Source organism: Salvelinus namaycush, chromosome 9, assembly GCF_016432855.1.
Source record: "Salvelinus namaycush isolate Seneca chromosome 9, SaNama_1.0, whole genome shotgun sequence".
Lineage (NCBI taxonomy): Eukaryota > Metazoa > Chordata > Actinopteri > Salmoniformes > Salmonidae > Salvelinus > Salvelinus namaycush.
This window is the reverse complement of record NC_052315.1, coordinates 53,271,412-53,297,470: the sequence shown is the minus strand read 5'-3', so window position 1 is coordinate 53,297,470 and position 26,059 is coordinate 53,271,412. Positions and strand designations below refer to the sequence as shown.

General features: G+C 43.0%; 1 protein-coding gene across 1 annotated transcript; it reads right to left on the bottom strand.

The window, feature by feature from the left end:
* Nucleotides 1-18: 18 nt before the first annotated feature.
* On the bottom strand, nt 19-23,324 carry LOC120054191 (coiled-coil domain-containing protein 136-like). Its single transcript, XM_039001642.1, has 9 exons — nt 23,180-23,324; nt 18,787-18,861; nt 17,851-17,951; nt 17,220-17,421; nt 16,025-16,142; nt 9,828-10,116; nt 9,148-9,279; nt 5,422-5,534; nt 19-1,249 (listed from the first exon to the last, which is right to left on the bottom strand). Exons 1-9 carry the CDS (start codon nt 23,295-23,297, stop codon nt 1,237-1,239), a joined length of 1,161 nt encoding a protein of 386 aa, XP_038857570.1. The 5' UTR covers nt 23,298-23,324; the 3' UTR covers nt 19-1,236.
* Nucleotides 23,325-26,059: the final 2,735 nt, after the last annotated feature.

Genomic DNA, 26,059 nt, shown 5'->3' with positions numbered 1-26,059 from the left:
ATAACATTCAGTATCAAAAATATGCAAAAGTTGGAGAATCATAAAGGGTGCAAAAACTTTTTCACAATAGTGTATACTGATGAGAACATATTTGATAGTGTATGTGTTATAAATTAGTTATTGCCTTTAGGGGAAAGTATCTGTCACTTCATGACTAATTTCACTTTAATTTAGAAAAATCCCTATGGTTTTAGCTATTCGCAAGACACAAGCTATTCAAAATACATAATTCTTTGATGTATTTGACATATTCCTTTAAATCAGAGGTGTCAAACTCATTCCACAGAGTGCCGATTGTCTTTGTTTTTTGGGTGGGTTTTCCTTTCAATTACGACCTAGACAACCAAGTGAGGGGAGTTGCTTACGAATTAGTACAAGGGCGAAAACCTGCAGACACTCGGTCCTCCGTGGAATGAGTTTGACAGGTGCTTTAAATAATTCATTACACGTAGATATAATTATATTTTAAGAACATTTTTGTTAGTACTTATTTACAATATCATGAGTTAAGAGCTTTATTCAGCAATTGTGCAAGATGCAGAGGTTGCTATTGTTAAAGAGGACTAATCACAAAGACAAATCAATAGAGAACTCAACATTGATATTAGCATAATAAATACATGTAGTGAGTGTTGTATAAGAATAATACTAGACATTCAAACTCAGGAGGACTAATCCAGTCCCATTGGCAAGACCTGGAGTTGAGATCAAAGCAAATCAACAGAGAGACAGGAAAGGAATAGAATACCACAGGAGTAGACAGATTTAGGTACTCAGGTACTCTCCCATTGAAACTATGTATTCACACTCTCTTCTTAGCTTCACGAAGACACTCTCTTACGTCTTGACATGTGTTCCCCAGAACAGGAGAGAAAATGAATCCATCTGTTGTCATCTGAAAAGCTGTGGCAGCACGTCACTTTATCTACCAATTTCAGAACATTCCTTTCACAATCCTGTGGTTTTCTGAATAGTTGCCATCTAAATATATTTTGCTGCTTCCAAGCTGTGAATTAGAGGAATGGTGTCTGATCTGTTGCTGGTGCCCTGGTAGGGTCCCAGATAGATGTGATAGGAGGGTAGAATGGAAGGTAGCGGTCTATAAGCAGACATCACTGTCTTTGTCCGTATACAGTTGTTGTCATTCTGCTCGACATCAGGTCAAGGCTCTCAACAAGCTAACCATGATCAGAAGCACAGCTGTTGCTGCGGTGACTGTCAGAATAGGGTTCCATTCTATATCACTCCCCTGAGGATGCAGAGACAAAAGGTTAGGGGTGGCTTTTTAGAGACCTATGCACACTTAGTAAGGCATACAATAAATACAAATATGAAATAAACATGCACACACAAACACATTTACACTGAAAACTGTCACCAATTATTTAAATCACAAATATGTACATATTCGGCATTAAATAATTTGCTGACCTTACAACAAAAATTATCTAAAATATAACAGTGATGTCATACATGAAAGCACTGTGTGAAACTACCTACCGTCCCATGTCTGTCACTCAAAAATACTTGGTATGTTTTATGCATGTACATCTTACGATAAATGTGACTTTCCACCCTCTAGCTAGCAATTACTTTGTCTGGTACCATACTATATGTGCTGTAGCCAACTTCTCTCTGCCTTACATGACAATGAATGAAGAGACTTGGCGAAAGCACAAACTGACTGGCACGAGACTAGTAATTATCCACATGTATAAACTGGGTGGTTTGAGCCCTGAATGCTGATTTGCTGACACCTGTGGTATATCAGACTGTATACCACGGGTATGACAAAACATTTATTTTGACTGCTAATTACGTTGGTAACCAGTTTATAATAGCTTATAATAGTTTATAATAGCAATAACGCACCTCAGGGGTTTGTGGTATATGGCCAATATACCACGAGTAAGGGCTGTATCCAGGCACTCCGCGTTGTGTCGTGTTTAAGGACAGCCCTTAGCCGTGGTATATTCTCCTTATTTCTTAAACGTAGAGTATCAATGATATATCTCAACTCCTATGTCAACTCTGAACACCTGATCAAACCAAAACGACACAACAGCAGTAGTAACCAAAATAAAATCTCTGACAGTCTTAGTGGTCGTTCAAGACGGATTTCAACCAGCATCCGTCTTACTTTAAAGGGAAATGGAAACACTAGGTTCTAACTGTAACTGTGAATTGCCATGCTTTTGGGTTCATATTATTACATCAGTGACTGGGTAGAAACATTTTAGAATGCCGATTTATGATGGCCTGTAATGCTTGTTGCTCAAGTGGTTTGCAGGTCATTTCTATTTTTCTAATGGTTGTGAACTCTTTTGGATCGTATTTTTCTCAGTAGACTACAGATATCTGCCTGTCCAGTGCATACTGTCATTGCAACAATGTATCAATTAATCTCCTGTCAAACTTTCCCCCACCAGTTGATCTAACCTATGCTGTATTTACATTCAGCAACCAAAAGCAAGGTCGGTTCTCTAATCAAATAGGCTAATAGTAACAAAAGCTATTAGATATAGATATCATCCAGTGTGCATATTCACTCTCTTTATCATTGGATCAATGCCACTTTTGTTTGTTTTTGGACATTCATTTCCTCCTCCAGGTTAGATTGATGTCATATTGTATTTGGGTCTCCCCTTTTCATAGTCCTATTATGTTGTAACGACCCTGGGTTTATAAGCGCGGATATCGATTCCGCCGCTCGAGCATGCTTTCGGGGCACAGTCGATAGCGCGCTGGACTTCGGGACAGAGGTTGAGGGTTCAAGACCTACTTCCCTGCCTGTTTCATTACACTGGTGTCAGAAGTGATCGGACCTTGATCCACGAACGTGCATGTGCTTGGCCGGTGAGCGCGTTCTTAAGACGTTGAGTCGCAAACTAGCGCGAGGACGCGCTCTTTGAAAGGAGGGAGTATACAGTCACACTGCCAAACTCACTCCGATTGTCTGCCCAGTCATGTGAAATCCATAGATTAGGGCCTAATGAATTTATTTCAATTGACTGATTTCCTTATATGAACTGTAACTCAGCAAAATCTTTGAAATTGTTGCATGTTGCGTTTATATTTTTGTTCAGTATAGTAAGAGATTAAATGCATGAAGTAGGCTAAAGCATGATGGGGAAAATGGAAGTGAACTATGCATAATTATGTAATCACCGATTGTGAATGAAGAACAGGGCGGGCCATTATATTGTATTGAACTATTCTAATTATAATCTCAAAATGCTATGTACTATATCAGTCTACTCTGGCCTACTTGGAGTACACAGTGCATAATTTACAATGTCACGAAGACCAAGACGAATGGATGCACTCGTTAGCGTTTCTACAAAATCGGAATGAAAACGACTTCTGATGGAGGGGAAGAAATGAATCATGATTGACTTCTCTGTTGAGTATTCTTCTGATTCTGAGCCTCAACCTGAATCTACACCTCCAGTTGGAGTTGAGACAGGAGAGAGGATGGCAGGGTTTGGAATAGAACAAGCCGGCGAAAATTCGACGGGCTATTATCACCACAAATGTCATCACTGAGGGAGCCGGCCCTACATCTCAAGCAAGACTTTCGTCGTTTAGGCTATGTGACATGGACATGCTCCAACTGATTGTTGACTTTTTGACTGCTGTCATATCAACACTTATATTCATAATGCCATTATTGCTTTTGTGATGATATTCTCCATTATCAAGCACACTTGGTGCTTGTAATGATGTTGAGGCTACTGATGTTTTTGTACTTTCACTATGCATTTTACGGACCGTACTTCTTGGTGGTTGGGGTATTTATTTGTATTTTGTAGTTATAAGAAGAATCTTACACCGGGTTCCGAGACCAATGCTTTCTGTTTCATAGTTGTAACAAAGGCAAGTCCGCAACTGGCAGCTTCATTAAATAGTACCCGCAAAACACCAGTCTCAACGTCAACAGTGAAGAGGTTACTCCGGGATGCTGGCCTTCTAGGCAGAGTTGCAAAGAAAAAGCCATCTCAGACTGGCACAAAAAAATAAAATATTTCAATGGGCAAAAGAACACAGACACTGGACATAGGATACTCTGCCTAGAAGGCCTGCATCCCGGAGTCACCTCTTCACTGTTGACGTTGAGACTGGTGTTTTGCGGGTACTATTTATTTTGAGCTGTGCTAACATAATTGCAAAAGGGTTTTCTAATGATCAATTAGCCTTTTAAAATGATAAACTTGGATTAGCTAACACAACGTGGCATCGGAACACAGGAGTGATGGTTGCTGATAATGGGCCTCTGTACCCCTATGTAGATATTCCAGAAAAAATCTGCCGTTTCCAGCTACAATAGTCATTTACAACATTAACAATGTCTACAATGTATTTCTGATCAATTTGATGTTATTTTAACTGAATTGTATTTGTTTTTCTTTCAAAAACAAGGACATTTCTAAGTGACCCCAAACTTTTGGACAGTAGTGTATGTCTACATAGCCTAGGCCTACTGTAGCTAATATTGAATCTTTTTTACCTTGAAGTTTAACAGGGCTTAGCTATATTGCACAATGGGCATCAAGGATTCAATGCAAATACATCTTGTATTTCACAGTAATTTTGCTTAAAGGAATAATCCACCCCAAACCACTAATTCCTATTATTTACAGTGTTCAATAACTAATATGTGAGAACAACATTTTTGGCAAACAAATGTTTCTGTACTTATAATAAGATTGGGAGCAACATGTGGCGGCAGGTAGCCTAGTGGTTAGAGCGTTGGGCCAGTAACCGAAAGGTTGCTAGATCGAATCCCCGAGCTGACAAGGTAAAAATCTGTTGTTTTGCCCCATCATTGTAAATAAGAATTTGTTCTTAACTGGCTTGCCAGTTAAATAAAGGTTAAATTAAAAAAGTGGAAATCTGTTGCAGATAAATTGACTTCAAAACCCGCAGTGCTCTCTCTCTGGTCAAGCTTGCTAGCTGTGCAGCTAGCTAACAAACGTAGTTTCACACAATTATCATGATGATGTAACACGTTTCATTTCTAGGGTGGAAACCCTTTAATATTTGGATGTGAGAGCTCTCACTCCCCTTACTGTACTGTACAATAATAAATCAACGTTCCAAATGTCTGGACCCAGTCAATGAAGTTGCAGCTTGCGTCATTACCATGGCAATTTTAATGGCAGGGCCTAGTCAAATTAGCATTGGCTCCGGAAAGAAATATTCAAAGTTATTCAAAGTAGCAGTTTCTGTATGACAAACACCCAGAACATGTATTTAGGGTTTGTTTAGATTGTTTTATATGGCCTAGATTGTAAAATGCTTCCATTCCCCTGCAAGTTACTTTACTTTAAGATAGGGCCTTAACTTTACGTACAGTAACTATCTATATGGACATAGCAAAGTGCAGAGGACCGACAGACAGAGAAGTATCCTTCCTCCTACCTTGCTTTCTGGAACGCCAGCTCGGACAACCAGCACCAAACCACTCCCAATATTACAATCATTCCTATGAAGGGGATGGAGAGAACAGGGGACTCAGACGAATGGATGTTGCTCTGGATTAGGGGAAGAAAAGGGGGGAGGGGTGGATGAAGATGGAGGGGCAATGGAGAGAACGAAATAATAAATGAGTGGAGGGCAAAAACGTTTACATATGGACACCACAAATCACCCAAATGAATCCAAAATGAAACATGATATGGCCTTGCTATGAAGGGGTAGGGGAGTTATGGTATGGACTGATACAAATAGGGTAGGGATGGAAAGCTCGATATAGATTCCGTCAAAGTAAGCCACCATATTTTTTCAAAGATTTTAAGAAAAAAATTATGAAATATATTAGTACAATGCGTGTGATTATTTATATGCATATGTGACTGAAATTGTCTGTGGTGACAAAACAAACAACAAACAAAAATGAAAAATATTGACACAAAACAAGATGTTGAAACGCATGGTGAAAATCTCCTAACTCTTTCCTCATTCATTGGGGCTCTCGAGTGGTGCAGCGGTCTAAAGCACTTCATCTCAGTGTAAGAGGTGTCACTACAGTCCCTGGTTCAAATCCAGGCTGAGTCCCAATGGGCGGCGCACAATTGGCACAGCATCGTCTGAGTTTGGCTGGGCTAGGCTGTCATTGTAAATAAAAATGTGTTCTTAGCTGGGTTCAATAAAGGTAAAAAAAAATGTTTTAAAATAATTTCCCATGTCCACGGTAAACACATAAAGCGTGTAGACATATGGTACAAAGCACAGGGACAATATTTGTAGACTGGGACAGGTAGACAGTTTGACACAAGGGATAGTGCTGCCATAGGGAGGGCATGCCAGACAAAGTGGAGGGCAATTTGCAGTGCCACATACAGACAGAGATCATAGCCCTCAAGCATGTTCTCTGATATGATCTGACAGTCATTGTCAGCTTATATCAAAGCATATTATAATATACAGTCAATTATGTATATAAACACATATATGTATGTATATTGACATACAGTGCCTTCAGAAAGTATTCACACCCTAAATTGTATTAAATTGAGACTTTTTTGTCAATGGCCTACACACAATACCCCGTAATGTTGAATTATGTTTTAGACATTTTTACAAATTGATTAAAAATTAAAAGCTGAAATGTTTTGAGTCAATAAGTATTCAACCCCTTTGTTATGGTAAGCCGAAATAAGTAAGAATTGGCTTGACAAGTCACATAATAAGTTGGATGGACTCACTCTGCGTACAATAATAACATGATTTTGGATTACTACCTCATCTCTGTACCCCACACATACAATTATTGGTAAGGCCTTTTCTGTCATCTGAATTGGTTGTTTTACGGGATTTTAACATAGATTAGCTTACCCAGGCCTCAGATCATTTTAAGAATATTTGTCTTGACTCAACTTATTTCAGAACACACATGGATTAATGTAACAAAAGAAAGAAGCAAAATCCTCTCTGATTGACCTCGTTCTGGAAACTTGCCCCCATAAGTACTTGTCCGGTGGTGTCTTTGCAAATTAGCTCAGTGATGACTGTCCTGTTGCATGTATTAGAAATACCAAACAGACTTGATCCTCGTATAATTATAATCTTTACCCAAAAAATTCTCCCCAAGGGTTTCTTCATGATATGTATCTTGGGGCTCCCGGGTGGCGCAGCGGTCTGAAGCACTGCATCTCAGTGCAGGAGGTGTCATTACAGTCCCTGGTTCAAATCCAGGCTGTATCACATCTGGCTGTGATTGGGAGTCCCATAGGGAGGCGCACAATTGGCCCAGTGTCGTCCAGGTTTGGCCGAAGTAGGCCGTTATTGTAAATAAGAATTTGTTCTTAACTGACTTGCCTATTTAAATAAATGTATTACTCAGAGATTTCCCCGATCATCTGTTTTTATCTCTATGGCAGATAAACAGGCCATCTTCAAACACCTTAGAGTCCAAAATATAACAAATGCTTGGTACTCTTTAGAACTTTCAAACCTCTTTATGATGAAAAATCAGTCCTGCCTGGCCTAAGGCTAAAAAAACTTGACTCGGTTGCTGATTGGCTTTTAAGAAAGCGAAATCAAGCTACTTTCTGAGTTCTAGCTCAGACTCTGGTAATGTGTCTACATTTGGGAAAATAGTTAATACACTGACGCGTGGAAATTCCTCTCTGTCAATGCCTAAGCAAGTTGTGTCAGAGTCTGGATCATTACTGATGTTGGGCCACCACGAGCCGCCAGAACAGCTGCAATACGCCTTGGCATAGATTCTACAACTTCCTGTGTGGAAGCACCTACTTTCAATATACTTTGTATTCATAATTTACTCAAGTGTTTCCTTTATTTTGGCAGTTAATTGTAGAATGGACAGAGAGGTATCGCTCGAGTTGCAACAAGATGGAATATAACGTTGTGGATATGATGTGTACAATATGTAAAGACCTACTGAGAGCTTTTCGGTTTCTAAAATGACTCATTTGGGTGTTTTTGGAATCTTTGTTCAAGTTTGAGGAAATTATTGTTGTTTGGGGGTAAGTTTCTCAAAAACAAGTGAAATCACAAAACAAGTGTCTGGACCCTTCTGTAACATGCCATTTACATCCAAATTTGAGATTTGGTTGTAAAAATGCAAAATACTTCCTTAACCTACCATACCAGACCCGGTCTCAGGGATGGTTAACTCTCGAAATCGCTTCAATCACCACTAAATTAGGTAATTCTCCTTTTAAAAAATGGCACCTTACTTGTGGAATATTCTCCAAAACTCTCTAAAATGTAATGCTTTGATGCGGCTCGTGCAATTGTTGACCTTTTTACTGAAGAATGTGTTTGTTTTGTATGATTGTGTTTTGTAAGTTGATGATGGAATAATTTGTATTTTGTATGTTTTATTTGTAAATGTTGTACATTTGTGTCACGCCCTGATCTGTTTCACCTGTTCCTGTGATTGTCTCCACCCCCTCCAGGCGTCGCTTATTTTCCCCAGTGTATTTATCCCTGTGTTTCCTGTCTCTCTGTGCCAGTTCGTCTTGTATATTTAGTCAAGTCAACCAGCGTGCTTTTCCCGTACTCCTTTTGCTATTCTCCTTTTTTCTAGTCCTCCCGGTTATGACCCTTGCCTGTTTCTGGACTCTGTACCCGCTTGCCTGACCATTCTGCCTGACTTGACCACGAGCCTGTCTGCCACTCTGTACCTCCTGGACTCTGATCTGGTTTTGACCTTTTTGCCTGTCCATGACCATTCTCTTGCCTACCCCTTTGGATTATTAAACATTGTAAGACTCCAACCATCTGCCTCCTGTGTCTGTATCTGGGTCTCGCCTTGATACATTTGTATTGATTGTGTACATGCAAGGCTCCCATGTATAAGTGGCCTTGGTCTCAATGGGATTTCCCTGCTTAAATAAAGTTAACAAAAAAAAAATTCAACAGTACACATAACATGTGGAATAAACAGACACAGAATAGGTGTGATGTGTGTATTTCTTGTTTTCATTTGTGTAAACTTGAACGTTTTTGTAAAACACAACAGTCAAAAATCTCAAGCAGAGAAATGTTGAAGTCAGAAAACAGTCAGAAACAAATCAGAACAAACCCAAAAAGCCTCCTGATAGATATGCAATATACCGTTATTAACTCCTATCACTATGGTGACACCTGACCTCTAACCCCAGTGTGACCTCTCACCTGCCACCCTCCAGCCAACCTCTCGAGCTCTGCCTTGCAGTGCAGTAGCTCCACCTCCAATTCAGCCCTCTCCCTCTGGCTGCAGTCATACAGTTCCTGCAGTTCCCGCAGCTCCGTCTTCAACCCATCACACTGAGGGAGACAGAGTAGAACATAAAGGATCAATCAATCCCATGTATTAACAAAGCCCTTTTTACATCCAGAGCTGTCACAAAGATCTTCACAGTAATCCGGCTTCGACCTCAAAGAGCAAGCAGAAGCACAGCAACAAGAAAACACTCCCTAGAAAGAACAGTTGTTGAATACTTCAGAACAGAGATTCATCCCGACACATTACAGGCCAGGTCTGTAAATTGTGTCGTAGTCCATTACTGCAGTGCCTAATAATTTGTTAGTGATTGTGCAGCTGCTGCTCTGATGTTTTTCTTTGCCACTGATATGTGTGGCTTTTATCATTATCTTCAGCACAATTCTGAATCTGACTGATTAAAAGTGCTCCAATGGTCAGTGAGCATCCACTACTATAGTTACTATGGTAGTCTGGTGCCTAATATACCTGTCTCTGTACCAGCGAGGCCTTCCCCTGCCTTTTTCACCTGGTCCCTCAGAAAGAAGATCTCCCCGAATCTTCCTTTCCTGACCCATCCAACAGACTGTACCGTTCTACTACCATAACGTACCTGTCTCTGTACCAGCAAGGCCTTCTCCTCAGCCTGTTTCAGCTGGTCCCTCAGTGAGAAGATCTCCCCAAATCCTCCATTCCAGCCGGTGGGGGTCATGGGCTTCCCGTCGAACGAGATGTTCTTCTGGATGGAGGCGTCCACAAGGCGGCAGTTGGTGCCTGGGCTCGTAGACTGGCACTCGACCATGGTCATATAGCTCTCCGCCATGCCCCCCACCTCTGTGCCCACCCCCACTCCTGTACCAGCTATCTCACCATCCTTCAGGGACAGATATGCACTGTTGGAGCTGGTGTGGAGCGAGAAAAGATCAATCACAAAGGGGATTAATCACAAAGGGGATTAAGAAGGAGAAGAATATGAATTGATGTGGTGAACAATTAAATCTTAAGCTTTTTACTAAACTGAACAAAAATATAAACACAACATGTAAAGTGTTGGTCCCATGTTTCATGAGCTGAAATAAAAGATCCCAGACATTTTCCATACACACACAAAGCTTATTTCTCTCAAATTTATGCAAAAATTGGTTTACATCCCTGTTAGTGAGAATTTCTCATTTGCCAAGATAATCCATCCACCTGACAAGTGTGGCATATCAAGAAGCTGATTAAACAGCATGATAATTAAACAGGTGCACCTTGTGCTGGGGACAACAAAAGGCCACTTTAAAATGTGCAGTTTTGTCAAACAACACAATGCCACAGATGGCTCAAGTTTTAGGGAGTGTGCAATTGGCATGCTGACTGCATGAATGTCCACCAGAGCTGTTGCCAGAGAATGTAAGGTTTATTTCTCTACCATAACCCGCCTATCCAATGTCGTTTTAGAGAATTTGGCAGTACGTCCAACCGGCCTCAAATCAAATCAAATTTTATTGGTCACATACAAAAGGTTAGCAGATGTTAATGCGAGTGTAGTGAAATGCTTGTGCTTCTAGTTCTGACAGTGCAGTAATATCTAACAAGTAATCTAAAAATTCCCCAACAACTACCTAATACACACAAATCTAAAGTGGTGAATGAGAATATGTACATATGGATGAGCGATGGCTGAGCGGCATAGGGAAGGTGCAATAGATGGTATAAAATACAGTATATACATATGATATGAGTAATATAAGATATGTAAACTTTATTAAAGTGGCATTGTTTAAAGTGACTAGTGATCCATTTATTAAAGTGGCCAGTGATTGGGTCTCAATGTAGGCAGCAGCCTCTGAGGTAGTGTTTGCTGTTTAGCAGTCTGATGGCCTTGAGACAGAAGCTGTTTTTCAGTTTCTCGGTCCCAGCTTTGATGCACCTGTACTAACCTCGCCTTCTGGATGGTAGCGGGGTGAACATGCAGTGGCTCGGGTGGTTGTTGTCCTTGATGATCTTTTTGACCTTCCTGTGACATCGGGTGCTTTTGGTGTCCTGGAGGGCAGGTAGTTTGCCCCCGGTGATGCGTTGTGCAGACGGCACCACCCTCTGGAGAGCCTTGTGATTGAGGGTAGCTCAGTTGCCATACCAGGCGGTGATACAGCCCGACAGGATGCTCTCGATTGTGCACCTGTAAAGGATTGTCAGGGTTTTGGGTGACAAGCCAAAATTCTTCAGCCTGCTGAGGTTGAAGAGGCACTGTTGCGCCTTCTTCACCACACCTTCTGTGTGGGTGGACCATTTCAGTTTGTCTGTGCTGTGTACACCAAGGAACATAAAACTTTCCACCTTCTCCACTGCTGTCCCTTTGATGTGGATAGGGGGTGCTCCCTCTGCTGTTTCCTGAAGTCCACGATCATCTCCTTTGTTTTGTTGACGTTGAGTGAGAGGTTGCTTTCCTGACACCACACTCCGAAGTGCCCTCACCTCCTCTCTGTAGGCTGTCTCGTCGTTGTTGGTAATCAAGCCCACTACTTTTGTGTCGTCTGCAAACTTGATAATTGAGTTGGAGGCGTGCATGGCCACACAGCCGTGGGTGAACAGGGAGTACAGGAGGGGGCTGAGCATGCACTCTTGTGGGGCCCCAGTGTTGAGGGTCAGCGAAGTGGAGATATTTCCTACCTTCCTACTAGCACAGCTGGCCCTTGGCTGTACACAGAGAGCTAATAATAATAATATGCATGTCAATCTCTCCTGGCTGAAAGTGCAGGAGAGATTGACTTCATCACTACTTCATCAGATCTTGACATGTTGAATGCACCAAGCTGTCTGTCTAAACTACTGGCACACAGCTCAGACACCCATGCATACCCCACAAGACATGCCACAAGAGGTCTCTTCACAGTCCCCAAGTCCAGAACAGACTATGGGAGGCACACAGTACAACATAGAGTCATGACTACATGGAACTCTATTCCACATCAAGTAACTAACGCAAGCAGTAAAATTAGATTTAAAAAACAGATTAAAAAAACACCTTATGGAATAGTGGGGACTGTGAAGCAACACAAACATTGTGTATAGCATACACACTATACATACACATGGATTTAGTACTGTAGATATGTGGTAGTGTTGGAGTAGGGGCCTGAGGGCACACAGTGTGTTGTGAAATCTGTGAATATATTGTAATGTTTTTAAAATTGTATAAACTGCCTTAATTTTGCTGGACCCCAGGAAGAGTAGCTGATGCTTTTGCAGCAGCTAATGGGAAAGCAGCAGCTAATGGGGATCCATAATAAATACAAATACAAAATACCTTCACCACCTGGGGGCGGCCCGTCAGAAAGTCCAGGACCCAATTGCACAGGGCAGGGTTGAGACCCAGGGCCTCCAGCTTGATGATGAGCTTGGAGGGTACTATGGTGTTGAATGCTGAGCTGTAGTCAATGAACAACATTCTTCCATAGGTATTCCTCTTGTATAGATGGGATAGGGCAGTGTGCAGTGTGATGGCGATTGCATCATCTGTGGACCTGTTGAGGCGGTATGCAAACTGAAGTTGGTCTAGGGTGGCCGGTAAGATGGAGGTGATATGATCCATGACTAGTCTCTCAAAGCACTTCATGATGACAGAAGTGAGTGCTATGGGGCGGTAGTCATTTAGTTCAGTTATCTTTGCTTTCTTGGGTACAGGAACAATGGTGGCCATCTTGAAGCATGTGGGGACAACAGACTGGGATAGGGAGGGATTGAATATGCCTGTAAACACACCAGCCAGCTGGTCTACGCATGCTCTGAGGACACTGCTAGGGTTGCCATCTGGGCCAGCAGCCTTGCGAGGGTTAACACGTTTAAATGTTTTATTCATGTCAGCCACGGAGAAGGAGAGGCGCAGTCCTTTTTAGCGGGCCGCAACGGTGGCACTGCATTATCCTCAAAGCGGGCAATGAAGGTGTTTAGTTTGTCTGGAAGCGTGACGTTGGTGTCCGTGACGTGTCTGGTTTTCTGTTTGTAGTCCGTGATTTTCTGTAGACCCTGCCACATACGTCTCGTGTCTGAGCTGTTGAATTGCGACTCCACTTTGTCCCTGTACCGGCATTTTGCTTGTTTGATTGTCTTGCGGAGGGAATAACTACACTGTTTATATTCAGCCATATTCCCAGACCTCTTTCCATGGTTAAATGCAGTGGTTCTGTCACGAATCCCGCTTCCTGAGTCTGTTTTTGCCTGTGTTCTGTCCTGGAGTGTTTTTTCCGGTGTCCTGGAACGCACCCTGTCTGGTTGCCGGGCGACGTAGCTGGTTGGGAGAACTCTGATTTACCGCACCTGTTTCCAATCCGCTATCTGCACACCTGGTCCTGATCATCACCCCTCCACTTCATAAGCACTGACCTGACATCCATTCCCTGCCGGATCGTTAGCCATGAACAGTATGTCGTGCCAGCGTATCAGCCTCCATTTTGATAGAGTTTGTTTTGTTGTTTTGTACGTCTTGCTTGCCTTGAACTTACCTCCGTTCTCTCTGTCTACAGTCATTCACCCGGAACGCTCATTCCATCCCTACCTGGTCGTCGGTGGCTTCTGTTACTCCCTTGGATCTGCCAATTCAATCCCATCAACTCAACTCCGCTGCCCGCTCCGCTACCTGGATCTTTATATCTCTACACTTAAACTTGTAAATAAATACTCACCTTCGTCTTACTCTCCTTGTCCTGGTCTGCTTCTGGGTTCTACGTTAGAAAACCGTGACAGGTTCGCTCTTTCAGTTTTGCGCGAATGCCGCCATCCATCCACGGTTTCTGGTTAGGGTAGGTTTTAATAGTCACAGTGGGTACAACATCTCCCATGTACTTCCTTACAAAGACACTCACAGAGTCAGTGTATAGATCGATGTTGTCCTCTGAGGCTGATCGGAACAAATCCCTGTCCGCTTGATCAAAACAATCTTGAAACGTGGATTCCCATTGGTCTGACCAGCTTTGAATGGTTCTAGTCACTGGTACATCCTGTTTGAGCTTCTGCCTATAAGATAGGAGCTAGATGGCGTCGTGGTCAGATTTGCCGAAGGGAGGGCGGGGGAGCGCTTTGTATGCATCGCGGAAGTTAGAGTAGCAGTGATAGAGTGTATTACCCCCTGTGCGTAGTGCACTCAATATGCTGATAGAATTTAGGTAGCCTTGTTCTCAAATTTGCTTCGTTAAAATTCCCAGCTACAATAAATGCAGCCTCAGGATATATGATTTCCAGTTTACATAGAGTCCAGTGAAGTTCCTTGAGGCGCTGTCTTGGTGTCTGCTTGAGGGGGAATGTACACAGCTGTGACGATAACTGATGAGAATTCTCTTGGGAGGTAATATGGCCGGCATTTGATTGTAAGGAATTCTAGGTCGGGTGAGCAGGACTTGAGTTCCTGTATGTTGTTATGATTACACCATGAGCCGTTAATCATGAAGCATACACCCCCGCCCTTCCTCTTCCCAGAGAGGTGTTTATCTCTGTCGGCGCGATGCATGGAGAAGCCCAGTGGCTGAACTGATTCCGACAACATATCCCGAGAGAGCCATGTTCCCGTGAAACAGAGAATGTTACAGTCTCTGATGTCTCTCTGGAAGGCAACCCTTGCTCGAATTTTGTCTACCTTGTTGTCAAGAGACTGGATATTGGCGAGTAGTATACTCGTGCACATCGCCCACCGTTCCCGTCTACGGAGCCTGACTAGGAGGCCGCTCCATCTGCCCCTTCTGCGGCGCCGTTGTTTTGAGTCGGCTTCTGGGATTAGATCCATTGTCCTGGGTGGTGGTCCAAACAGAGGATCCGCTGGTCGTAATGTTGGTAAGTTGACGTCGCTCTTATATCCAATAGTTCTTCCTGGCTGTATGTAATAAGACTTAAGATTTCCTGGGGTAACAATGTAAGAAATAATACATTAAAAAACTAAATACTGCATAGTTTCCTAAGGACTCAAAGCAAGGCGACCATCTTTGTCGGCGCCATCTCTGTCACACCACGTGTAACCACGCCAGCCCGGGAGTTCCACATCCGGCTTCTTCACCTGTGGGATCGTCTGAGACCAGCCACCCAGACAGTTGATTAAACTGTGGGTTTGCACAACCAAAGAACTTCTGCACAAACTGTTAGAAACCGTCTCAGGGAAGCTCATCTGCGTGCTCGTCATCCTCACAAGGGTTTTGACTTGACTGCAGTTCGGCGTTGTAACCAACTTCAGTGGGCAAATGCTCACCTTCGATGGCCACTGGAACGCTGAAAATGTGTGCTCTTCACGGATGAATCCCGGTTTCAACTGTAACGGGCAGATGGCAGACAGCGTGTATGGGGTCATGTGGGCGGGAAGTTTGCTGTTGTCAATGTTGTGAACAGAGTGCCCCATGGTGGCAGTGGGGTTATGGTACTGTATGAGCAGGCATAAGATGCGGACAAAGGACACAATTGCATTTTATCGATGGCAATTTGAATGCACAAAGATTTTGTGAGTTCCTGAGGCCCATTGTCGTGCCATTCATCCGCCGCCATCACCTCTTGTTTCAGCATCATAATGCACGGCCCCATGTCGCAAGGATCTGTACACAATTCCTGGAAGCTGAAAATGTCCCAGTTCTTCGTCTGCATACCAACAGATGCATATCTGTATTCCCAGTCTAGTGAAATTCATAGATTAGCGACTAATTCATTTATTTCAATTGACCGATTTCCTTATATGAACTGAAGCTCAATAAAAAATTGTTGCATGTTGCATTTATATTTTTGTTCAGTTTAAATGGTTAGCAGATACTGTAAGCAGACTAAGTAGCCAAATAATTGGATGCGTCCTCTCACCCTGTCCTCTGTAGTTGGAGGAGCTGTAGTTTCTCAGTCAGGCGTCTGTTGTCGTCCTTCAGAGTCTCACACTCCTCCCTCAAGGTGACACACTCCTGCCTCAGTGTACCTACATCACCTGACAGAACACAACAGGATCGTCACACATCAGGGTTGAGTTCAGTCGGCACAAAACGTAAGAAAACGGTCTGAAACGGAGTGATCTACGGAGGTACTCTCTGAACTTGTCCAATAACAAACACTCGTTTTCCGTTGCACATTTTGAAACATTTTGCTAATGTGTCCCCTAATGGACACAACCCAAGAGCTACACAGTAACACATCCTCCACAAGTCCTGTTTGTGTGACCACAGGCAAACATGGGGTGTGATAGATGTACCGCTCATCACTATGGATATGGGAGGTTTAACTAAAGTATCAACTCTGAGTCTATACTTATGTGCCCTACCCATCAAAACCACTCTGCCTATTGTACATGTCTGTACTCTGCCCACTGCAAATAGACATCAATGACAGACACAGGAAGAGAAAGACCTACTGTCTGTAAACCTAACGTCAGACTGGAATTTGACACCCATAAAACTGTGACCCAAACCCTACTGACTCTGCCACTCCTGTACTGCTCTGTCTAGGCATCTACACTGATAACATGATGAAACCTGTGCATGAGGTCCTGGCTGTGTTATTGCTAGCTGCATCATGGTTAGAATCTCACGGTCAAAGACGGTTGGGGTTTAATGAAAGAGGTAGAGGAAAGGCTTAAACATTACAAACATGTTCACACCGGGAGCTGCAGGGGTGGTGGTGGGGTGATAGGGGTGTGTGTTTGGGATACCAAGGGTGACAGTGATGTCAGTGATGTCACCCTCTGAGTCAGGGAATGAGGCAAGGCGGGGGGGGGGGGGGGGGGGGTAGAGGGGAGGCACTGGGACATGTCAGGGACACACACCCAATACGTGGACATCGCTGCTCTGCTCTGGTGGTGAGGGTTAGGGTGTGACTCAGGGAAGGGGACGAAGGGTCTAGAGAAGCCCGTTGCTGATGCTGCTTTGACCTGGCCAGTGGACAAGGTCAGCGGTCAGGGATAATAAGATCAGCAAATTTACTGTGAAGACCTTCCCAGATCTCGATTCGCAGCGTGGTGATCTCTAGCTCCTATTGCTGCTCCTCTTATCTCCTCCCCGCTCTCTCTCACCTCCTTTCCTCTCTTCCTCCCTCCTTTGACTCTTCATGCTGATCTCTGCTCTCAGTGTGGTGATCTCCAGCTCGTACTCCTGCGCCTCGTCGTTGAGCCTCCCCAGCTTGGCCCGGAGGCGACACAGCTCCTCCTGCAGGGACGCAATGTCGTTCTCCCTCTCGGCCGCTGCCTCCTCAGCCGCCTGCTGCAGAAGCAGAACCTGCAAGTAATCAATCAATCAATCAATCAAACTCAGCGGCACCACCTGTAACACAAGGAACAGAACAGTCAAACTCATCCTCGCATGCAGAGAACACATACTTCTGGAACTAGTAAAGTAAAGTAAAATAGCCTAACATAAAGTAGAATAAAGTAAAGTAGCCTAAAGTAAAGCAACTTAAAGTAAAATAGCTTAAAGTAAAGTAAAGTATCCTACAGTAAAGGAAAATAGCCTAAAGTAAAGTACAATAGCCTAAAGTGAAGTACAATAGCCTAAAGTAAAGTACAATAGCCTAAAGTAAAGTACAATAGCATAAGGTAAAGTACAATAGCATAAAGTAAAGTACAATAGCCTAAAGTAAAGTACAATAGCCTAAAGTAAAGTACAATAGCCTAAAGTAAAGTACAATAGCCTAAGGTAAAGCACCACCTCCTCCTGGGCGAGGCGTAGCTCCTCGTGAGCCTCAGTCAGCTCACTCTCCTTCTCCTCCTCGAGAGAGTCCATCTCCTCCTGTACTGAACGCAGCTGGGCTGGGGAGGAAGACATACAGGGACAAGAGTTGAAATGGTTATACGTACAGCAGTGTTCTTCAAACCTCTCCTCTGGGACCCTTTAGCAGTTCCATAGCATCTATTTCAGAGCTAGCTCGCCTGATTTAACTTGTCAAATAATCCTCAAGCCATTGACCAGTTGAATCAGGTGTGCTAGTTCTAGGCTACAATGAGTTAGGTGGTGATACGTGAGGAGATCTGATAACAGTGTGCATGAGCATATGGGTGTCCCTGGGAGAAAAGTAAGTTGGGATTTTAAGAGTTGCTGGTGTAACTGGTGGTAAATGTGCTGCAAGTGAGCCCCAGACATTGACAACAGACAATTGACTCAGATCCCCGTAAGACAAATGACGACACACACATGTAACACTTTACAGCCAATTACATCACCTCACACTTATGCAACACACAGCCGTTCTGTCTATGTAGACTTTCTGTGGGGGCACACACTGTCTCTGTGGCCCCTCAAATGTAAACTTTTCATTAGAGGTCAGCTGGGACAATGGAATTCCATATGGTGATTGGACATTGAGGAATTATCTGTTCATTACCAATCATAATTTCCCCCCATTAGCAATCGTTGTGTCAAACAGCCTTACGTGTAGTTGTTTTGGCTCTGTGGCTGCTGTGAAGCGTGAGTCGGTGATATGCACATCCCACACGTTCTAAGTACGGGTGCTGGGGGGCCTCATGATATATACTGATGCTCCCTGGTGCTTTATTAATGTCACCAAATTCACAACGGTTTTACTTCTTTGTTGCCTGGTTTAAAGCACTCAGGAGCATCACTATATACATCTGCGGCAGACAGTACCTTGCAGGTTGTGGACCTGTCGTACGAAGGTTTCTGCCTGATGGGCACTGGCCAGACGCTCATCCTCCAGCAGACCTGTATGGGCACAAAGGGAGGGAGAGAACAGGAGAGAGGTATGAGAGAAAGAATGAGTCGGCAGTTTATGGTGTGGTGGTTTATTCTCACTTCACACATTTTTCTGAAGCATCGACATTGGCCTTATTCATATATTATCTTTATTTTCAAAGCCTTAAAATTTGACATCCGCATCAATGGTCTTGTTAGCAAGGCTTTAGGTTTTACACCCATATATATAACTGGCATGTGATGTGACAATACAGTAGTGAATTACTCTAAAGGTCTTCACTGGTCCAAAAAGTTGGACCCATTCTGAAATGGAACTGGGACATTCTCACCTGGACGCAATATGCATAAATGAATTATTATAAAACACGTTCTGAACAGGCTTGAGGACAACTAGACCCATTCCGTATAGACCTAGTTAGATCCAGACCCGGTCTGATCCGAGTGAGGGAATCAGAAGAAAATATATTTTTTAAGCTACATAATTGTTTCAAATTATTATTTTTATTTATTTTTTACCATTAACCCCTCCACCACCCCCCCTCTTCGGAAGACAAATATATATATATATTTTTTTACAGCTTTTTGCTACATATACATACATTTTACATACATGGTACTTTTATATAAAGCAGTCACATAACAATAATACTTTACCAAACATAAGCTCTTTAATCCCAACCCTCAGCCACTCTCAGCCCATCCCACCTATCACCATAGATCACCCTCATTTGGTTTCCATGTGCCATATATATTTCAATTGTGCTATGATGTTTTACATACTTTTTGAACATTTCTAATCGTATAGTATCCATAGATTGCGAGCTAAAGATGAAAACCTTTCCTACAGGTACTATTATATTATTTATTGACTGACTATGGCTTTCCAAATCGCCCAACACTGCTATTTGTAGGGTTCATTTTAAATGCATGTTGTGATTTTTTAACCATTCTTGAACCTGTGACCAGAAACAAGCTACATAGGGGCAATACCAGAATAAATGATCTATTGATTCTGTCTCTTCACAGCAAAATCTACAGAGCTGAGATTGTTATATGCCACATACAGTTGAAGTCGGAAGTTTACATACACCTTAGCCAAATACATTTAAACTCAGTTTTTCACAATTCCTGACATTTCTTTCATCACATTCCCAGTGGGTCAGAAGTTTACAAATGTGATGAAAGAAATGAAAGCTGAAATAAATCATTCTCTCTACTATTATTCTGACATTTCACATTACAATGACTATTTGGTAGCATTGCCTTTAAATTGTTTAACTTGGGTCAAACGTTTTGGGTAGCCTTCCACAAGCTTCCCACAATAACTTGGGGGAATCTTGGCCCATTCCTCCTGACAGAGCTAGTGTAACTGAGTCAGGTTTGTAGGCCTCCTTGCTCGCACACGCTTTTTCAGTTCTGCCCACACATTTTTTATGGGATTGAGGTCAGGGCTTTGTGATGACCACTCCAATACCTTGACTTTGTTGTCCTTAAGCCATTTTGCCACAACTTTGGAAGTATGCTTGGGGTCATTGTCCATTTGGAAGAACCATTTGCGACCAAGCTTTAATTTCCTGACTGATGTCTTGAGATGTTGCTTCAATATATCCACATAATTTTCCTCCCTCATGATGCCATCTATTTTGTGAAGTGCACCAGTCCCTCCTGCAGCAAAGCACCCCCACAACATGATGCTGCCACCCCCGTGCTTCACGGTTGGGATGGTGTTCTTCGGCTTGCAAGCCTCACCCTTTTTCCTCTAAACATAACGATGGTCATTATGGCCAAACAGTTCGATTTTCGTTTCATCAGACCAGAGGACATTTCTCCAAAAAGTACGATCTTTGTCCCCATGTGCAGTTGCAAACCGTAGTCTGGCTTTTTTATGGCGGTTTTGGAGCAGTGGCTTCTTCCTTGCTGAGCGGCCTTTCAGGTTAAAGCCATGACATCACTTTATGGAATTTTCCAAGCTGTTTAAAGGCACAGTCAACTTAGTGTATGTAAACTTCTGACCCACTGGAATTGTGATACATTGAATTATAAGTGAAATAATCTGTCTGTAAACAATTGTTGGGAAAATGACTTGTGTCATGCACAAACTAGATGTCCTAACCGACTTGCCGAAACTATAGTTTGTTAACGGCAGGTAGCCTAGTGGTTAGAGCGTTGGACTAGGTTGCAAGATCGAATCCCTGAGCTGGGAAGATAAAAATCTGTCGTTCTTCCCCTGAACAAGGCAGTTAACCCACTGTTCCTAGGCCATCATTGAAAATAAGAATTTGTTCTTAACTGACTTGCCTAGTTAAATAAAGGTAAAATAAATTAAAAATAGTTTGTTATCAAGAAATTTGTGGAGTGGTTGAAAAACGAGTTTTAATGACTCAAACCTAAGTGTATGTAAACTTCCGACTTCAACTGTACATATAGCATTCTGTTGGTGGCAAGAATTTTATACAATAATTTAAATTGAAAAACTCAGTGTTGAATCAAGTGTAGTTTTTTTAACCAGTTCATAAACCATATGCCATGGAATTGGTACATCGGAAACCTCCTCCCATTTATTTTGCAACCTGTGTGGCGCAGCTGTCAACATTTTTGTCCTCAAATGAAACTGGTATATTTCCTTTCAACCAATTTGTATCTTTAATATATGTCAGGCAAACAAGTTCACTACCTTCTCCCTATTTCCACTTCATTTTTGTGGTAGTGCTGCAATCAGTTGGTTGTGAGTTTGGATTGAGCAGATATTCCCATATACTTTTGATAACTGCATATGTGACATAACTCCTCTATTTCTATTCATAATATCATGAATAAATATAATATAATTTTGGGGGTATTTTGTTTGTTGACATGTCTATTTTTGAATTTTGTATGATGCCGTTTTTCCCCCTTTCCCAAATGGATTTTTTATTTCTTGTTCTATACCCCGTCCAGCAGGTGGTGGTAATGCACCATAAATATATATTTAAACAGGACCCCTACTTCCCGCGGGAAGGGTCCCAGACATCCCGTTCCGTCCCCAGCGTATGGGGAGTGATGACATCATAGTGCGGTCCAACCCAACCTGGAAGCTTCCCTGGAGCCTGAGCGTGCTGTGTGCGCGCAAGTACGTGTAAGCGTGCTGTGAGCATGCAGCTTTCTGTCTGTCTGTTTTCTATCTGCCTGCCAGACAAACAACTGACACTGAGCTCACCACTCAAAAAGTACCCCCGCATGAGCTGTTCTCACTGAGCTGAGTTGGCTCACTATGTTCACAGCACTAAGGCCTTACTCAGTGTGTTCACTATGTTCATGGCACTAAGGCCTTACTCAATGTGTTCACTATTTCCTCAGCACTAAGATCTTATTCAGTGTGTATGAGACAAAACATCTAGCAATCTCAGGGAAGGGAATATGACTACTTTGCCCAGAGTGGCTGAAAACCCACTTTGGTGATGACATTTCACTTCCTTGTGTTATAAAATATATTTTACCAAGACAGATATGATTATTTATGTTCTGAATCGTTCAGTGGGTTCTTTTTCGAACATTTAATTAACAGTATATCCAAAAAGTCAGATTTCGTCACAGCAACTTTTGATGATTTTACATGTTGTGGTGGTCATCTTCAAAGTTGTTTCCGCGAGTTGCAAAAATACAATTTTGCATGACACGAACTGAATTAAATGTAAAAGGCTTTAAAAATCTCCAGGTACGCTCAGTGCTCCATTTACATTTTACAGAGATACGCTTGTTTTTGTGAGAAATCTTCTACTAGAACATGAATTTCGCATTAATATGAAAAGCGTATGAACTAAAATATGAAAATACTACATCTGACCTCTATAATGTTTATGTCCTGGGAGAAGAAAGATGAAGAGTTCAACGGGAGAGTGAACCTGTTAGATTTAAAACTCGCAGAGTACCTGGTCTCTATTAATTAAATTTTGCCCATCCTACAAGGGTAAAAATTTGTCGCTTTTGAACGGATTATGATAGAGACATGAGGTTTGGACCATTGGTTTTCTGAGAGTACTACCTACCCAATTAACAATTTACCCATTGGTCAAAATAAGTGTTTATAGCAGGATTCTCCAACCTTGTTCCTGGAGAGCTATCGTCCTGTAGGTTTTCACTCCAACCCTAATCTAGCACACCTGATTCTAATAGTTAGCTGGTTGATCAGCTGCACCCGGTTAGTTACAACTGGGGTTGGAGCGAAAACCTACAGGAGGGTAGCTCTCCAGGAACAGGGTTGGAGAACCCTGACCTATAATATGGCACTGCTAATGGACCACAGCTAACAGCTAACTAGCTAGCCATTTCGCATCAACTACTCTCTTACCCTGTAGCTCGTTGAAGGCCTCCTGGTGTTTGTTGGACATTTCCCTGGCCTCCTCTAACTCCAGAAGGAGCTGCAGCACCTGGCTCCTCAACTCCTCCAGCTCCTGCTCCTCAGACATGGGATCCTGCTGCTCTCTCCTCCCCTTCTCCTCCTCCGAGATAGAGATTGATAGATCAAATCAAAAAAAAAATTATTCGTCACATGCGTCGAATACAACAGGTGTAGAGCTTACAGTGAAATGCTTACTCACAAGCTCTTAGCCAACAAGAAAAACAAGTGTTGAGTAAAAAATAGATAAGTAAAAATAACAAATAGTTATTAGAGCAGCAGTAAAATAACAGTAGCGAGGCAATATACAGGGGGTACCGGTACAGAGTCAATGTGTGGGGGCACAAGTTAGTCGAGGTAATAGAGTTAAAGTGACTATGCATAGTTAATAACCAGAGAGTAGCAGGAGCGTAAAATAGTGAGGGGGGACAATGCATATAGTCTGGGTAACCATTTGATTAGCTGTTCAGGAGTCTTATGGCTTGGGGGTAGAAGCTGTTAAGAATCCTTTTGGACCTAGACTTTGTGCTCCAGTACCGCTTGCCGTGCGGTAGCAGAGAGAACAGTCTATGACCAGGGTGGCTGGGGTCTTTGACCATTTTTAGGGCCTTCCTCGGACACCGCCTGGTATAGAGGTCCTGGATGGCAGGAAGCTTGGCCCCAGTGATGTACTGGGCCATACGCACTACCCTCTGTAGTGCCTTACGGTCGGAGGCTGAGCAGTTGCCATACCAGGCAGTGATGCAACCTGTCCGGATGCTCTCTATGGTGCAGCTGTAGAACTTTTTGAGGATCTGAGGACCCATGCCAAATATTTTTTGTCTCCTGAGGGGGAATAGGCTTTGTCATGCCCTCTTCACGACTGTCTTGGTGTGTTTGGACCATGATAGTTTGTTGGTGATGTGGACACCAATGAACTTGAAACTCTCAAACTGCTCCATTACAGCCCCGTCAATGAGAATGGGGGTGTGCTCAGTCCTCCTTTTCCTGTAGTCCACAATCATCTTCTTCGTCTTTATCACGTTGAGGGAGAGTGTCACGTTCCTGACCTGTTGTCTGTTATTTTTGTATGTGTTTAGTTGGTCAGGGCGTGAGTTGGGGTGGGCATTCTATGTTTTGTGTTTCTATGTTTAGGTCATTGGTAATTAGCCTTATATGGTTCTCAATCAGAGACAGGTGTTTGACGTTTCCTCTGATTGGGAACCATATAAAGGTAGGGTGTTCACACTGTTTGTTTGTGGGTGGTTGTCTTCCGTGTCTGTATGTATGTTCGTACCACACGGGACTGTAGCGTTTTTGTTTGTAGTCTATACCTGTTCGTGCGTTCTTCATGTTATTTGTAAGTTCTCTAGTTCAGGTCTGTCTTCGTTCGTTTTGTTATTTTGTAATTATTCCAAGTGTTGTTTCGTGTTCGTCTTCGTCGTTTAATAAATTCATTATGTTTTCTAAACCCGCTGCATGTTGGTCTGATCTCTACTCCTCCTCTTCGGACGAAGAGGAGGAGAACAAGCGTTACAGAGAGGTTGTTATCCTGGCACCACACGGCCAGATCTCTGACCTCCTCCCTATAGGCTGTCTCATCGTTGTCGGTGATCAGGCCTACCACTGTTGTGTCATCGGCAAACCATTAATGATGGTGTTGGAGTCATGCCTGGCCTTGCAGTCATGGGTGAACAGGGAGTACAGGAGGGGACTGAGCACACACCCCTGAGGGGCCCCCGTGTTGAGGATCAGCATGGCAGACATGTTGTTACCTACCCTTACCACCAGTACAGGATCCAGTTTCAGAAGGAGGTGTTTATTCCCAGGGTCCTTAGGTTAGTGATGAGCTTTGAAGGCTCTATGGTGTTGAACGCTGAGCTGTAGTCAATGAATAGCATTCTCACGTAGGTGTTTCTTTTGTCCAGGTGGGAAAGGGCAGTGTGGAGTGCAATAGAGATTGCTTCATCTGTGGATCTCTTGGGGCGATATGCAAATTGTAGTGGGTCTAGGGTTTCTGGGATATTGGTGTTGATTATGAGCCATGACCAAACTTTCAAAGCACTTCATGGCTACAGACACGTCCTGCTGATCCATCTGGCCATGCGGCCTTGTGAATGTTGACCTGTTTAAAAGTCTTACATCGGCTATGGAGAGCATGATCACACATTCGTCCGGAAGAGCTGATGCTCTCATGCATTGTTCAGTGTTGTTTGCCTCGAAGCGAGCATAGAAGTAATTTAGCTCGTCTGGTAGGCTCGTGTCACTGAGCAGCTCGCGACTGTGCTTCCCTTTGTAGTCTGTAATAGTTTGCAAGCCCTGCCACATCCGATGAGCGTCGGAGCCGGTGTAGTATGATTCAATCTTAGTCCTGTATTGACGCTTTGCCTGTTTGATGGTTCGTCTGAGGGCATAGCGGAATTTCTTATTAGCGTCCGGGTTAGAGTCCCGCTCCTTGAAAGCGGAAGCTCTACCCTTTAGCTCAGTGCGGATGTTGCCTGTAATCCATGGCTTCTGTGGGGACATTTTCTATGCACTTATTGATGAAGCAAGTGAGTGATGTCGTGTACTCCTCAATGCCATCGGAAGAATCCCAGAACATATTCCAGTCTGTGCTAGCAAAACAGTCTTGTAGCTTAGCATCTGCGTCATCTGACCACTTCTTTATTGACCGAGTCACTGGTGCTTCCTCCTTTAGTTTTTGCTTGTAAGCAGGAATCAGGAGGATAGAATTATGGTCAGATTTGGCAAATGGAGGGCAAGGTGTAGCTTTGTACGTGTCTCTGTGTGTGGAGTAAAGGTGGTCTGAAGTTTTTTTTTCCTCTGGTTGCACATTTAACATGGTAGAAATGT

Excerpts from the sequence above, each read along its gene's own strand:
- LOC120054191 (XM_039001642.1), bottom strand. The coding sequence starts at position 23,297 with ATGTCTGAGGAGCAGGAGCTGGAGGAGTTGAGGAGCCAGGTGCTGCAG. Across the intron at positions 18,862-23,179 it reads GGCCTTCAACGAGCTACAGG|GTCTGCTGGAGGATGAGCGT; the intron begins GTAAGAGAGTAG and ends GTGCCCATACAG. Across the intron at positions 16,143-17,219 it reads GGAGGAAGAGAGGAAAGGAG|GTGATGTAGGTACACTGAGG; the intron begins GTGAGAGAGAGC and ends GTGTTCTGTCAG.